Source organism: Odontesthes bonariensis, chromosome 1 (genome assembly GCF_027942865.1).
Source record: "Odontesthes bonariensis isolate fOdoBon6 chromosome 1, fOdoBon6.hap1, whole genome shotgun sequence".
NCBI lineage: Eukaryota > Metazoa > Chordata > Actinopteri > Atheriniformes > Atherinopsidae > Odontesthes > Odontesthes bonariensis.
In genome coordinates this window covers 40,490,072-40,506,182 of record NC_134506.1, presented here as the reverse complement: position 1 = coordinate 40,506,182, position 16,111 = coordinate 40,490,072, and the positions used below count along the sequence as shown (strand labels likewise).

Below are 16,111 nucleotides of genomic sequence, written 5' to 3'. Positions count from 1 at the left end.
TCTCTGCTTTGTTCTTTGTTTTTACCGTTTTTATGTACAAACATTAAAAAACAATCATTTACAGCTGAGATTTCTCTTTTTTTCTTTGTAGTTAAGGGATGCTGTTAAAAGGTTTTGATGTCTTTAAAGACCATTATGCTTACAGAGGGAGAAAAAATACGAAATAAAAACTATTACATAAAAGCTAAAAAAAAAATATTTTCTAGTTTTCTTTCTCTGGTGATGATTAATCATCATGTACAATCTAAACCATTGTTTCCCAACCCTGGTCCTCAAGGCACATAGCCCTGCATGTTTTCCATGTTTCCCTGCTCCGGCACACCTGGTTGAAATAATTGGGTCAGGCCTTTAAGCTCTGCAGAAGGCTGAGGACGACCCATTCATCAGGGTTGGGAAACACAGACGATGATCAAACATTTAAATAAATAATTTAAAGGTGATATTAGAAGAGTAAGAACCATCCACCACTGTTCAAGGTCCCATGAAACAACTTTTTAGCTGCTGTGTGCCTCACCATAAGAGAAGGAGGCCTCCATTTCCCATCTCTGCTCTGATTGGTCAACCCCATGTGGCCTGAACAAGCACCGCCCATAATTCTCTTATCAGCTTTACTGAAAATGTGTTTAATTGGAGGCGATATTAGTAGTATTAGTATTGAGCAGGTGCCCCATGTACTAAGGCTATAGTCCTGCGTGTCGTTCCCCTTCTCTCTGCTTCCTGTCTCTCTGAACTTTCCATTAAAGGCACAAAAGCCCCCCAAAAAATAAAATAAAATAAAAATAAATAAAACCTGCGTTAATGCGCGATAAAATATTTATCAGCGTTAAATAATTAACGAGTTAACGCGATAATAACTAGTTATTATCTCGCCCAGTCCTATTAGAAATACAAAAATACTACAAAATTATTTTAATTTTACATTGTTAGTTCGGTAAAGTCTCCTCAAGACATGAGAACATCTAAACTTATCATTTAATATCCTAGCATGAACTGCAGAGTTAAAAGCAGAAACTATGAAACCGCCTGGTCATGTGTGATTTAACTTCCCTGCATGCCGGTGAGCGCCTGCACACCCGCTGCATGCTAATCCCCGTCCTGCTAATCCCTGCTTTTTTAAGATTCTCCCTGTTAACAGCCAGCGCTTTGTGTTCCTCACCGGAGTTCAGTGCTGATCCAGTTTGAAACACAGTCACAGTTCCTGTAGTACACATGCAGATGCTCTCATCCGTGCACACGGCAGACCCACAAACTGCAACAGGATTTCTCTCTGTCATTAGCTCTATGTCATCTATAATACATGACCGATTGTCTGAGCTCTCGAAGTTAATGAGTCATTAGAGTGTATCTATTGTGCCTATTTTAAGTTCCTATTGATGAAATGTCAGGAAGCTGCAGAGGCTGTAAATAAGTTTTAAACTAATAACAACTCGAGTTGAAATTATTGGTTCCTTTGCAACAAAACATCCTCACAAGGAGATTCGGCTGTTTCTTGTCAAATTCTGACACACGAGGCAAACCAGGCGCTTGCCTGGTGTTGTGGACTGAAAATGAGTGAAAAAGTTTGAAATAGCTTCAGAAAGCCTGGAGAACTATCCCTTAAAACCACTTTAATGAGGTTTTTAATCACTGGATTACAAAAATAGTTAATCAGATAATCTGTATCTGAAAGTATTTGAGATGGGGAAGTAAGCCACTGTTGCCCAGGGCGACTGAATGCTACCACCAATGAAAGAAAAGCATCCAAACTGAATTGAAATGATTATTTATTTTTACCTGTACAGTTTGTCTAACACAGACTCAGTGGGATCATTAACTGTTTTTCTCGGAGTTGATCCTCACGGAGCAGAAGCTTCGGCCATCTTGCTTTAACACCGTGTTGTTTTTGGGCAGATGGCAGCGACCTGGACGCTGTGAGTCACGGCAGCCTGGAAAGCTCTGCCGACACTAACCTGGCCGAGCAGGGCCCCACTGACGATAGATCTAGCACAGGTACACTTCAAATGTTTGCTGCGTGACTCCATCTTACACAGGCAGCCATCTTGTTTTTACATCTTTTCCTTTTCTCTCATTAACTTTTTTGTCCTCCCTCCTTACTTGTTCCACTCGCCGACCGGCCTCCTCCTTGTTTCCCTCCTCCTTTGACACCTCCTTCCCCTCCGCTGCCTGTTTTTTTTTTCCGTCCCTTTTCTCCATCCATCATCTCCCCCCTGGTTTTGCGGCTGTGGTTTCTGCTCTGCTCTGTCCCTAACCCTGCCCCTCACTCTGGCCCTGCCTGTGTTGCCCTTGCATGCAGTCAGCCGTTGGGGCGGCAGCGTGGGCGCCAGGCCCGTGGCGGCCCACTCACACTGGGGGGGCTCTGAGCTCAGAGAAGCCACTCTCCACCCAGGTAAACCTCTTAATCACTCCGCCTGTCAGTCTCTGTGGCCTCATTTGTCTCTCTCATCATAGCTGTTCTGCAACATTTTTATTTTCTAACCTCTTTCCTGTTTCTCTCTCTGTGATTCGTCTTTCCCTCCGTCCATCACATGGTCTTCTGCTCATTTCTCTCCTCTGCTCGACTCTTATTCTCACTCCTCTCAGTGTTTTGTCATCGTTAATTACTGAGTGTAATTGCCCAGAGGCTCATTCTTTTTGATTATGGACATAATTTTAATCATGGAGATGGGTACCTCTGCGGGCGGCTTTGCCTTGTGTGCAGTAAAGACACAGAGAGCTCGTAGCACAGCAAGCAAGAAGGAATTTGATGTGAAGTTCAGTGATTATTACAGTGTTGGAACCAGTTTTGTCACTCGCCGTCATTTGCAAGGGGGACGCCGTCCTGCATTACAAGCTGTGCGGACTCATGGTTTATTTAGAGATGACAGCACGAGAGCTTCTGGGAAGGATGAAAGAGGACAACAAATCGTCGGACAGCTGGTTGCCGGGAGACCCAGAGAAGTTCCACAGACAGATGGAAAAGTCAGCCTCGAGTCGAATTCATTAGCAACTGTGAAAATGCATTTGCTTCTTTTTTTTTTGCACTAACTGTGAATCTCTGCGTGCCCTAAAGAGGATTCTGCCCCAGAGAGCAGTGGAGATGAAAGAAGAAACGCCTCGATAGTGTTTTTCCCTTCACAACAACCGATTCACAGATTTTACTACTAAAAAAATGTTTAGTAAAAACCTCAAAGTTGACCAGTTTGAAAGTGCAGTTATTTTGTATTCTGTGACCCGTCGATTCCCTGTCATAGACTTCAGATCCTGTTTGGATATTTCATTTTTGTGTTTGTTTTCCAGGAGATCAGTCGGATCTGGGCTATAACTCCCTGTCCAAAGAAGAGGTCCGGAGAGGAGACCCCAATCCCCACGACTCCGCCCCCGACAAAGATGACAAGAAGGAGAGCGACTGCAGCTCCTGTCAGTAAATCTGTCCGATCTGACCTTACCTGACGTTTCTGTCTCATTAATAAGAACCTAAAACACCACAGCACTGTAGTCTTTTCCCCTTCCTCTGCCCTGATCTGTCCATCCCCTCCAGAGATGACTTATTCTTTGGTTCTCATCAAAGTATCGTACTGTAATCACGTGTTTCACCTGGATTTTGTTGAGTAACGTGTATGTTATTTGTTCCAAAATAGAGCAGTTTTTAATGGTGCTTTCCGTGTGTTTCAGTGTCAGAGACGGAAAGTGCCAAGGGAAGCAAGGACTGCCTCCCTCAGCTGGACATGGAGATCAATTCCTCCTTCAAACCCCGCGGCATTGTTCGCAGCAGCTACCCGTACGATGATTCATCCTGTAAACCCAAAAGCTCCGCCAGCGCAGGTATTCAACAACATTCGCTTCGTAGAAAAGTTTTCTTTTTTTGCAGTGACCTCAACATGAAGAGTCTCTCGGATAGTCGACGCACCCTTTGGCTTAATGTTATTGCAAAGTATTTCAGCTCTGTATCTGAGAAACCGCGTCTTTTGTGGTCAGATGGCAAGTGGCACCTGAGAATAAAGCTCACGAGAGCCTCAGCTGCTGTTGCAGCGGAGAGGAAAAAGCTCACAAAAGAAAAAAACGAACAGCTGTGATAACTGAGATAACGTAATGTGTTGACTGCATCTGAGTTTGATAGAATTGGACTCAACAGCGCCTCCTTGTGCCTCGTATTTGTAGAGAATCTGCTAATGGATCCCGTGTCAACCAAACATTTCAACCTTATATCCCAGCCAGCATGTCCATCTGGGGCCCATAAGGTTTAAATTTGGGCTGCAGATAAGGGTCCCAAGTGGGTTTGTCCGCAGTTTCCACGGTGGCCTCACCTGTGTTTGCCCACATGGGTTTCAAAGGGCAACTTGAAGGGTTAGAACAGAGATACTCATTGCACACATGTGGCTCCTCGCACTCGCATAGTAGCTTATAACAATATGGTAACAATAACAATACATTTTTTCAAATAACATACAGCGAATACTGCACAGTATTAAGTATTTTTATTAAGTTTGCGTTTTTGTAGTATTAAGTATTTTTATTAAGTATTAATTAAGGCTTAATGGTGTTTCCTAAAGGGGGAACTGTTAAACCTGGCAACGCAGCCCGCTTAAACCACCGTCACACTTGACCGCAGAGCACGCTAGCTCCTTTAGCCAGCGCGAGATGCAGGCACAATGGATCGGTTTTAATTAAAAAAGGGCAAAAACCAGCACAAAAACCATGCTCATCTCTAATGTCTCACTATGATTACAACAACAAACTACAAATACAACATGAAGAAAGTCAAGGACATGTATGCCAGCTTCCGCTCATCCCAGTATTAAGGTAAATGTGGTGTTAATTGGCTGTGTTGTTTCTTTTTCTGTGGGATGTTTTATACGTAGAAATGCATTTGCAAAAGGGGACTTTAGTATGTTGCCGTAAAAAGTGGCTCTTCCCTTGATTTTGCTCTGCCGATGTGGCTCTTGTGAACAAAATAGTGAGTATCACTGGGTTAGGGGTTAGTGTTACCCTCAGCCTTAAATTATTCCAAAGGCAATACAGATAAACACATCACACAAAGTAAAATAATCTTCACATTCAAATTGGCTAAATGCAAAGTCCAACTAAAGCCACACAGCAACCTGAAACCCATATGGGCAAACACAGGTGAGGCCACCGTGGAAACTGCAGACAAACCCACTTGGGAGCCTTATCTGCAGCCCAAATTTAAACCTTAAAGTAGGTTTTTAAGTAGGTTAAACCACACGGACATGCTGGCTGGGTATATTAGAAATGATTTGTAATGGGCCTCCTCTCTCCCTCTCCATCAGGCCACGTCGCAGGCCTCCTCTTCACCACCTCGCTGGATGAGATCGGGGAGGTTCGCACCAACAGTTTGCTCAAGAGACACAAGAGCGCTCTGGAGGAGGTGGTGGGCAGCAGCAGCTCCGTCCTGGACTGGCAGGGCGTGAGAGGCCGCCAGCTGAGCGGAGACACTGTGGGCAGCAGCGGCAGTGGGACCACCGTCCTCGGCCTTGGTATGAGCCAGGGTGAAACTGACCCAGATAAGATTGCAGGACACTTGGGCGCGGATGCCAAAATTCTCTCTAGTGCTAATTACAGCAAGAGTAAGAGCCCTCGTACAGTTGGTCTTGGCAGGTTAGAGGGATTAGACGCTAAGGCCGGCGTTTCCAGAGGTCGTGATCACAGAGAAGAGGAAGAGGAGGCGGAGGGGCAGGACTCCAGCGATGAAGACAGGAGTAACACGGAGGCCATTTTTGATTTGGAAGATCTGGATTTAGACAAGCCTTCCACGAAGGCCGACCCTCAGAACAAGGCCGTTGAACGCAGCGCCAGCTACAGCGAAATGAGCGCCGCGACGTCCAAAGGAACAGTCAAGCGCACCGGCATCAAAACGGGGTACGACCCTCTTTCCCTCCTGGCAGCAGAGTCACAGACCGAGCAGCAAGACACCGATCGCTATCCAGAGGGGGACGAGGCCACCCCGCCGAGTGCCCGCCGGAACCTGGCCCGGGAGATTGAGCTTTACATGAACCACATGGACAGCCCGCTGAGCAGCCGCGCGCCCAGCCTGGACCTGCAGGACGCAGTCAGCCCCCTCCTCCTCCACCCCAACTCAAACTCTGCCCTGCGCCGGTCCAGCCTGCCCCACTGTTCCTCCCTCAGGACGGTCGGAGTGCCGCGCTCCCGCACTTTCCACCAGACCTCGCCCTCCCAACCCATCTCACGCCAGCGTCTGTGGTCGTCGCCTCCGTGTCAGAGCTCCAGCACCAGCCCCAGCCCCCGACCCAGCCCCTTCAGGGAGAGGGCCGACAGGGCCAGCCTGGCGTCGCCTTCACCCTCCTCGTCCTCGTTTGCTCTGGACACTCTGCTCACACCAACGCTGGACGTGTTTAAGACCAGCATGTTCTCTGCTGGGAAGGGCGTGGCTGAGAAGGCAAGCCGCTGGTATTCACGTCTCGCCACCTACACCACACCCACCAAGGTACGGTTCATTTTGAAAGATGGATCTCATTAAAAACCTCCGACTTCTGACTCCAAGTAACTAAAATGAGACTAAACCAGTAAGAAAACTCTCAGGCCCTTTTTGGCGGATGGACCTGTTTTTAGATGACTTTCAGCTCAGTGTTAACCGTTGTGAGTCTGAGTCTTATTCCTGGGGAGGAGAGTTCCAAGTAGGTTACATTTAATTGGTCTATTTCTATACTTAGATTGCTCTGAATATTCTATATGCATGCTTTAAAAAAGAGAACATTTCTCAATCTATCTTGGCTGTTTGTTGCAACCCTCAAAAGACTTGACCTCTGTGGGGTGAAAGTTCCTCAGGGAAGACGGTTCTCTGGAGAGAGTAACATTTGAGAACAGCTTTCTACACTGAATTAGTGAAACTAATATTGAACTGAAATGTTTTAACTGCTTATCTGCTAAATTTGAAATAGAAATGAAGCAGAACAAATGTTAAATCGATGACAGTAAATTAAAATCTCTCTTCAATCTAAGCATAAAGACCCAGAACAGGACTGCTTTCACTGGACTTGTAGCCTGTTCTGCTGCCTGGAGTTTTGCTGCCATCTGGTGGTTCTCTGAGTCAGTTCATCTTTCTGTTGCAGAGCGGTAAAAAGCAGCCAGTTATGGTGCTGAAGTGTGTTCCTATTTCCTTAAATAGTTCAGTTGTGCTCTGCGTTTGCATCCATGTAACATTTCTTTCTGAGGAAGAGACACAGATCAGTTTAACATTCGACTCCTGTGCAGTTTTATTTGGCTTCTTCTTTGTCCACGTAGGACGGTAACAGCGACCGTCTGAGCGTGTCTTCCCTCGGTGTTGGAGATCCAGACTGCTCTTCCCTGCTGGATGAGGAGGACTGTGGGGAGTCGGGCTGCTCCGTGATTTCTCCACAGAAGAACAGCCCTGCTGGCCCCATGGGGCCCCGCAGGAGCCCCAGACGCAGCCCCCTCCACAGCAGGCTGGACAGCCCCACTGCTGGCTGCAGCCTCGGGAGACCCACGTCTTTTCTTCCCGGTAAGCGGGACAGATTCCTGCTTCACTTGATGGTTTCTAAAATAAATAAGTTCCAAAATAAGAGTTTTATGGGCTGAGGCTTGTTTTTTACATTCAAATAATGTTACAGAGTTTGATTTCAGAGGAATTCAGGCATTAAAAGAATGAATCAAAAAGGGGAAAAAGGGGCTCTTGATGAATCTCCCACTGCCCCCAAACATAGCACCATGTAATAACCGTGCCCCCCCCCCCTCCCCTGTGCCAGACCACCCGTTCTGATCAGCCCTCTTGCCCCCACAGGATGCGTCCTCTCTCCACCTGGTTTCCCGCTGCCAGACAAGTCCGACCTCGGCTCCTCGCGCTACACCAGCAACACCAGTGTCTTTAACAACTTCGCTATGGAGGTAAAAACACAAGAAAAAAATCCCAGTGCTGGCCTGTTGATAGTTTCTGTTTCTAAAAAAGCTCCTGACACAGCTTTTATAGTGCCGTTTGGTTTCGTATATTTCCTGATTTCCCAAAAACAACCAGCCGTTAGGGAGGCTTCGCTTCCTGCTCAGATTTGACTGCTCGTTTACCGCCCACCATTCTGCATCTGCTCTGCTGAAAGAACAGCATACAAGTTCCCAGCTGTTGGCAAACTCTGAAACTACGTTTGTGGGTTTATTGGCCCGATGCTGATGTAAAGATGTCGTCGAACTCAAGAAATAAGATGTAAAAATACAAGTTCTTGACCTCTGAAAGTTGTTACTCTTCATCTGTGGAGGTTTCGCACCTATAATTCTGCTTTAAATTAAGTTTAAAAGTCCAAACAAGGTGCCTTAGGTTCTTGGTGGCAATAAGCACATGACATCTTGTACCACGTGACCTTGTAACTGTTACAGTTAAAAAATGTGGGACTTCTTGGAAAATGCATCACAAATAAATCAGCTTTAAGATAAACGCGAGGTAATAACTGCCATTAGATATCTTGACCTGTGACCAGATCTTATTGCTTAACAGAGCTCCACCCGTGTGCTTCTTCTCTCTCCAGCTGCTGATCTCCAGCTGCTCTCGCTGCAAGACCTGCGACTGCCTGGTTTACGACGAGGAAATCATGGCCGGCTGGACGGCAGACGACTCCAACCTGAACACCACCTGCCCCTTCTGTGGAAACCCCTTCCTGCCTTTCCTCAACGTGGAGATCCGGGACATGAGGGGACCCGGCAGGTACGTGATCACCCTTCAGCTGCTACAGGAGAAATGTGTTATTGGATCCGTTCTTCGTGTGTTTATTGTAGGGCTGGGCGAGTTAACTCGTTATTATCGCGTTAACTTGTTAATTATTTAACTCGCATTAATGCAGGTTTTATTATTAAAAGTTTGTTTAATGCATCACATTCACACAGTTACAGCAAACACCGCGAAGCATGGAGTAATAAAATAAAGATAAACTAGCAGGTAACATCACCGTTACAGGTGCTCCTCGGTCTCTGTGTGAAGCTCACGGAGCTAACCGGCGCTACTTCCTGTTTTACTTGTTTCAACATAAAAGCACGTATTTCAAAATAAATTTAAAAAAAACTCCTGTATTTACAGCCAAGTTGAATTGTCTTCTCAGCGTAGTAGTTCCAGTCTAAAATATCACTTAAAGGCAAAACACACAACTGATAGCAGCAAGTCATTCAAGGAAACAGACAGTGGAGTGAGGCTTCTACATAAAAACTACAGAAAGATGCTGATGTTAAAAGTGTGTTTGCACAACAAATGTTATGGCACTTTCATTCATATGGCAGCACATTTAAAATAAAACTAAATGCTAAAAGCTATACGCTACTTTTAGATTCATTTTTGGATTCTGCGTACAAATGCGATTAAACGTGATTAATCAGGGAAATCATGTGATTAATTAGATTCAAATTTTTAATCGTTGCCCAGGGTAGGTTCACTTCCTGTTTTCAGAACAAAAGCACCAATTGTATCGTAATGGCTTTCCCTATGATAAAAGGCAACGGGTATTTTATTTTGTGAAAATAACCGGAAGTGCGTTGCTCACTGCGGCTAGCTTTAGTAGCGCCGAATTCGTGAGAACAAAATTGTAAATAGCCGGCATTTTGTCAGATTTTCAACACGTTGGGGATCTAAACGACTACTTTCTCGCCTGAAAATGTTTCAAATGTTGCTAAAGTTTACAGAGTTTAGAGCTTAAGAGAAATCAGCTTCAGGCCGGCTGATTTCAGCTCGGACAGGAGCGAAATGCATTGTGGGTAAACGCTCTGCATACTGTCTGATCGATGAGTATGTAGTATGTAGAATGCGGTTTCGAACACAGCCCTAGTTTATTGTTACATCCAGAGCTTCTTTTTCTTTTACCAACTTATTGATTTTTCTAAATGAGTAAACAATGTTGGTGAGCTCAGCAGGATCACGGCTCCCCACATACTCTAATCTTTGTGAATGCCTCTTGGGTTTAATCAAACAAAAAAGTATATTTACAGGTAAAGTTTTTCTCTGCTTTAGATGTAAACTAACTTCTTTAAACCCGCCAGATTAACCTTTCTGGGTGTCAATTAAATTCCCCTGTACGCCCTCTTTTCTGCCCTCCTCAGGCTTTTTCTGAAGGGCAGCCCGTCGGTGGAAGAGGCCATGACATCATCGTACTCTGCATCCACAGGTCTGGACACGGGGACGTCCACCTTGTCCACTCCCTGCCCCACAACAGCCGTGTTCCCTCCCTCCCCCACTATCGCTGTGCAGGAATACTCCGCAGGGTACTCGCTGTTCTTTATTCAGTCACATTCTGGTGCTTAAATCAGCTGTTTGTGCACTTTTGACAACTTTATCAGGCAAAATTGTGACACAGTGGTGACATCATCATGGAAAATATTTCATAAGCTATTTGAAATGCTCAAAGATGAGCCACAAAACTGGAGCAAGTATCAAGATATTATTAACCAATAGTGATTAATAACTAAACGCTTCCTCTCTGCTTGTAGCTAAACGAGCTCTGGCTAAAACTTAATGTTGCGTCTTTAGCTTCTCACGTGGAAAATATCCCCCTCAGGAGTTTGAGCTAACAGTTTAGAGAATAAATACTGCTGAGGTTGCATTGTGGGTAATTTTGGCGCCACCTTGCAGAAAAGAAAAGAATTTGTGAAATAACGTGCGCGGCATCTCTGCTCCTGCTGCCGGAGTGATGTTTCCTGATCTGTGTTTCCTGCCAGCAGTGCTGATAACTCACTCGCATAACGCTCAGTGTTTTATCACCGTTACAGAGTATCAGACAGCAGGATTTCGCATTTACGTGATGAAGAAGGGAACCGTTTTAACGTTTACTTTCAAGGAAAACAATTTATCAAATGTAAAAATCTGCATTTAGATTAAATACCTCAAACACCGAGACGACAGATAAGCACATCTGGAGCATCGGGGGAACATCTGTCTCCCGTATTTTCTTGGTTTTTGCACCTTCAGCATTGTTGGACTCTGGCTGACATTTTTATTAGCCGGCGTTTAATCGCCGTCGGGTCGTTCGGTGACATAACTCACTGTGATTGGCTGTTCAGCGCAGTGAAAGAGCGCCCAAGAGGGGAGGCAACAGTGAACCGTGAGCACATCACTCCCTTTTTAGCCTCCTGGTATGTTTTCAGAATAATTTTTAAGATCTTACTGTTAACTTAAAGCCCTTTCATCATGTTATTTATCTGACCTTTGGTAAGACATGATCCTGTCCGTGGATCAGCCTCCTCCTACAGAGGACATTTACTTATTCCAGGGTCACGGTTTTCTCTTATTGAACAACGTACTCACTGCTTCTGCCCCTGTCTGCACTGGAGAGAAATGTCTTCCGGTACGTTCAAGTGCTTTTTGTTTGCCCAGACACTGGTGACATAATATAATATAATATAATATAATATAATATAATATACTATAATAAAATAAAATAATGTAATAAAATAAAATAAAATAATGTAATGTAATAAAATAAAATAATAATATATTATAATATAATAGAATTGAATCGAACCGAAACGAATGGGAAATTAATTCGCCAGTGAATATAACAAGAGTCACAAAATTAAAAATGACAAAATGACAAAATGACCCAAATTTGCAACCCCCCCAAACAATGTACAAAATCAAATATAAGCATAGAATAAAATAAAGATATAAAATAAGATTTCAGGTGAGCTGGATTATTGTACATGAAGTGAGGAGTTATACAGTTTGATGATCACTAAAGGAGACCCAGCAGGGGCCCTAACACAGAGAATCCTTTTTGTTCTGATCGTTTCACAGTTTATTCACTAAGTTCGAATGTAAGACGAGTGAAAACATCCTCCGCATTTTAATTTCCCCGCTTGGCTTTGAGTGTGTTAGTTTGTATCTTTGCAAAGTGATGGAAACGCAGCGGTGGGAATTGAAACCATTGGCTCATCCTCATGCAGCTTCAGGTTTGTGTGATTATCACGATGCTTTTGAAGCAGGAGCTGCTGCGGCTGCGTCCGCACGTTCCCCATCTGCATTGTAAAAGACCAGTAAGAGATGATCTGCAGCACCTGGTCCTAACAAAGCTCTCTGTGCGCCACAAAGGCGAGGCTATGAAATGTGTGAGCAACAATGGATGAGCAGTGCATCATCGCCTGTTGCACGTGTGCACTTAAAAGCAAATGAACTCGCACACAGATATAGGAATGGTTTCCAGAAATGAGGCGTAGAGAGATAAGGAGCCACAAACAATGCTGGGAAAAGACTGAAATCATACAAGTTAAAAATCATAAATAAAACCGTTTGATGACTCGTTGTGCAGGTCAAACAGTCCTGGAGGAACAGACCTCATAATAAAGGATTGATTAGTTAATATTGATTAGTTTATATCCAGTTTATGTCAATGATAGAAGACACACGACTACTTCTGTACACTTTGTATGAATGTGATTTTAACCACTTGGACACTGTCCACACCGACCTCGCTGTGTCTTCGCAGGACTCGGCCGATCAGAGCTCAAGGTATCAACATCCCCACGGAGCGGCGCCAGGGGGGGCTGTCCTCCGGAGCGCCCATGACCCGCAGCGTGAGCGTCTTCGGTCCCCTCGAGGAAGCGCCGCAAGTCAACCGCTGTGTGCCAACGTCAGGGAGCCTGCCGACCCGTCTGAATGAAACCACGGTTCGTCTCAACACAAAACACTGGTGTGGGGGCACGGTTCCGCTGTCCGGTGCTGTTAAATCAAATCAAATCAAATTTATTTATGTAGCACATTTCATGTACAGAACAATTCAAAGTGCTTCACATGAAATAAAAGCATTGCAGCAGGGAGTGGAAGAAGCATTAAAAATACATAAAAGAATATAAAGAGAAACAAATAAAATAATTTAAATGAATTTAAGATATCGTGCAGATGTCATGCATAGACACATGAGAACAGAAATGTTTTTAACCTGGATTTAAAAATGTCTCCATTTGGTGAAAGTTTAATCTCCACTGGCAGTTTGTTCCACTTGTTTGCAGCATAACAGCTAAATGCTGCTTCTCCATGTTTAGTCTGGACTCTGGACTGGACCAGCTGACCTGAGTCCTTGGATCTAAGAGCTCTGCTGGCTTTATATTCTCTGAATATATCACATCAAATCAGGGTGAATGACTGTTAACCGCCGCGTGAAACACGTCTTACGAGCAGACGGCACAGTTCCAAGCTTTGGCCCTGGATCAGGCGTCTCAGGTTGCGCAATCTGCCCAACAAACCCAGTTATCTGGTGAATGTGCGTCTTCAGCTCCCACTTTGCTCTCCGTCTGCTACATGCTTTATACTATTTTTCTATCTTAACAGCCTTAGTGTAAACGTAGAACAAAAGCTGTTTACATAGGTTCAATATTCTTGGCTGGCTGGTGACCACCTTAAATCCATGTCTCCAAACCCTTCCTTTGACTAACAAAGGATTCCACAGCTCAAAACGAAGACCGAATGGCTGCATCGAGTACATAAAAGTGAACAATTAACTGACTCAATGGCAGCTATAATAGTACAGGGGGCCTAGCCACCAAATGCTAACAGACAGGTTTTGATAACAGGGATGGCATCAAATACAGAGCAACTCGTCGAGAACCACTTTGGCTTCCCAGACATTTTCTATCAACACTAACTCCGCACCAGACTTCTCAGAAGACGGTTCCTGTTGGCGCAGCTTTGGTGTTGGACAGAGAGTCCAGACAGGATGTGGTCCAGTTTCATCTGCAGACGGATCGAGCAGGAAACCAGTGAAGAGAACAATGACGCTCGCTCCACTCATCTCAATGAGCAGCTAACAGCTAAAATCCACACATCGTGTATGAAATGTGTGATAAAATGCTAACCACAGCTCTAGCATTAAGGCTAACAAAATCACAGCCAGTACATTTTTAAACTCTGATCGGGGACCCTAACCCGAGCCAAACAACCGCAGAGACTTCTGTTGGGAAGCTAACAAAGCTGCTGCCACTTTTCCTCTTTACTAATCCAACGCATACAAGGATTAACATCCGCTCCGTGTCTGACATTCTGCAAAGGAAAACTGGATCGTGTTCATCTCTGGAGCCATTTCCACTGTGGGGAAAAGAAGCTTTGTGCATTTACGCTCCCTCATCCTGGAGAAATAGCTGACATCAACATATTGGCATGAAGGTTATCAACACTTTCAGTATGTTTTGGAGCCATAAATGTGATGTACAGTGGCGCAGGACTAAATTTGGCCTTGGAACACACTGCCAACTCTTGTTAGAAACTGTGACAATAGGGGCGGTCGGTGGCATAGTGGGTTAAGCAGCCGCCCCATGTACAGAGGCTACAGTCCTCGCTGCAGCTGGCCCCGGTTCGACTCCCGCACCGAGCGGCCCTGTGCTGCGTGTCTTTCCCCTCTCTCTGCCCCCTGCTTCCTGTCTCTCTCAAACTGTCCTAACATTAAAGGCATAAAAAGCCCCAAAAAATACTTAAAAAAAAGAAATTGTGACAATTACACCACCTTTAAAAAGACCCTTAAACTGTGGTTGAAAACAACCCAGACCTGCTCTCTTGGCTAACACCTCCATCTTTTCCATTTTGTGTATGAACTCTTAACTTTTATGTGAATTAGTGTTTTTTTTTTTCCGTGTTTTTTTTATGTCAGATTTCTGCATGTTATATCCATTTTTCATGGTGTATTGTCTGTTTTTTTTTTTTTTATGATACCTGCCTTATCTGACATCCTTTTATAATATATTTCAACGATAACATCCTGTGATTAAAGTCTTATCTAATAACGTTGCAAATCGGGTGTCACAATCTGTCGAACACTCAAAACTAACCAAGAGTTACCAAGCAAATCTAAGGCTGTGTTCAAAACCGCATACTTCTCCTACTACTCATACTAACTTTTTGAGTTAGTATGAGTAGTAGATTAGTATAAATCTAAACCATAAAAACTGCAACCAAGCCTTCATTCGCCACCTTGAATGACTAATGTTTGCATTTAACTGATTCAGTTAATAAATAAATAAATAAAATAAAAACAGCTTTAAGCCTGCTGTCATCCAAATATGACTGGCTCCAGACTACACAATGTGGGGTTTAGAGAGCCAGGCAGACCCCTTCTCTACTCCACACATAAGCCCTGGCATTCAGAGGATGTCTTTATCCAAAGAGTGGCACTAATGCTGTGTAATTTATCAGGTTTAGATTAAATTTCACCTCATTTTCTTCCACTCTTTCATGATTAAACTTCATTTTTGTCCAACCAAGGATCCTCTGAATATGGAGTGGCGGCTCCACAACCCCGAGCCGGTGACAGTCCCCTATCTGAGCCCGCTGGTGCTGTGGAAGGAGCTGGAGAGTCTGCTGGAGAACGAGGGCGACCCGGTGATCACAGAGGCCGACATGGTGGACCACCATCCCATCATCTACTGGAACCTGGTCTGGTACTTCAGACGGCTGGACCTGCCCAGCAACCTCCCCGGCCTCATCCTCACCTCTGAGCACTGCAACACGGACTCCCAGGTCAGACACGCACAACACGGGGTAGCTTTGTAGCATTTTCACAACAAATTTATTGCATTTTCGTACAACTGTTCGGATTAATAAGTGCTAGTTGCATTTATTTAGCGGGACATGAAGAGACAAATGGTACAACATTCAACCCGACTCAGTGTTTCTGTGACGTCTTTTGTCAGGTCCCTCGCCACTGGATGTCAGAGGACAGCAAACACGTGCTGATCCAGATCCTGTGGGACAACCTGAAGCTGCACCAGGACCCCATCCAGCCTCTCTACATCCTCTGGAACACATACAGTGAGTCTGAAACGCTTCTGAAACGGGCTCAGGGTGTTGTGGCCACCCAAGTTCAATCAATTTAGTTTTTTTTGGGCCGTTAGAATATACTTTAGTTCATCTGGAATCAAAAATCTGAAATTCATTTTTATATTTGAAATTGTTTAGATTATTTTGGTAACTTTTAGACCCTGCCATTAATTAGAGAGATTAAGAACACACCGGGGGGCGTGTTGGCTCAAATGTCCGGTGTGAAGACGGGAGGTGGTGGTTAAATGATTTTATGACCACTTTTAGAGCTTGTTAAATCAGATTAAGCTAACTTTCCTTTTTCATCCAAATTGTGAGAGATTTTTAGTTATCGTTTTGTTCATATTTTTTTTTGTCAGAAATAAACTA

The 16,111-nt window shown here is 44.4% G+C and overlaps 1 protein-coding gene across 10 annotated transcripts in view; it reads left to right on the top strand.

The window, feature by feature from the left end:
• LOC142380994 (C-myc promoter-binding protein-like) overlaps positions 1-16,111 on the top strand; it is a 106,831-nt gene that overhangs the window by 81,931 nt on the left and 8,789 nt on the right. For 4 of the 10 annotated variants that reach the window (XM_075466891.1, XM_075466890.1, XM_075466895.1 and 1 more), the window contains 11 exons: positions 1,891-1,989; positions 3,277-3,396; positions 3,652-3,801; positions 5,268-6,442; positions 7,240-7,477; positions 7,757-7,860; positions 8,490-8,665; positions 10,045-10,206; positions 12,423-12,603; positions 15,188-15,442; positions 15,616-15,733. In XM_075466891.1, the coding sequence (XP_075323006.1) occupies positions 1,891-1,989; positions 3,277-3,396; positions 3,652-3,801; positions 5,268-6,442; positions 7,240-7,477; positions 7,757-7,860; positions 8,490-8,665; positions 10,045-10,206; positions 12,423-12,603; positions 15,188-15,442; positions 15,616-15,733 (2,778 nt within the window). Of the gene's footprint in view, positions 1-1,890; positions 1,990-2,293; positions 2,387-3,276; positions 3,397-3,651; positions 3,802-5,267; positions 6,443-7,239; positions 7,478-7,756; positions 7,861-8,489; positions 8,666-10,044; positions 10,207-12,422; positions 12,604-15,187; positions 15,443-15,615; positions 15,734-16,111 lie in introns of all 10 variants that reach the window. The other 6 variants (XM_075466889.1, XM_075466887.1, XM_075466888.1 and 3 more) reach the window with 2 other exon arrangements.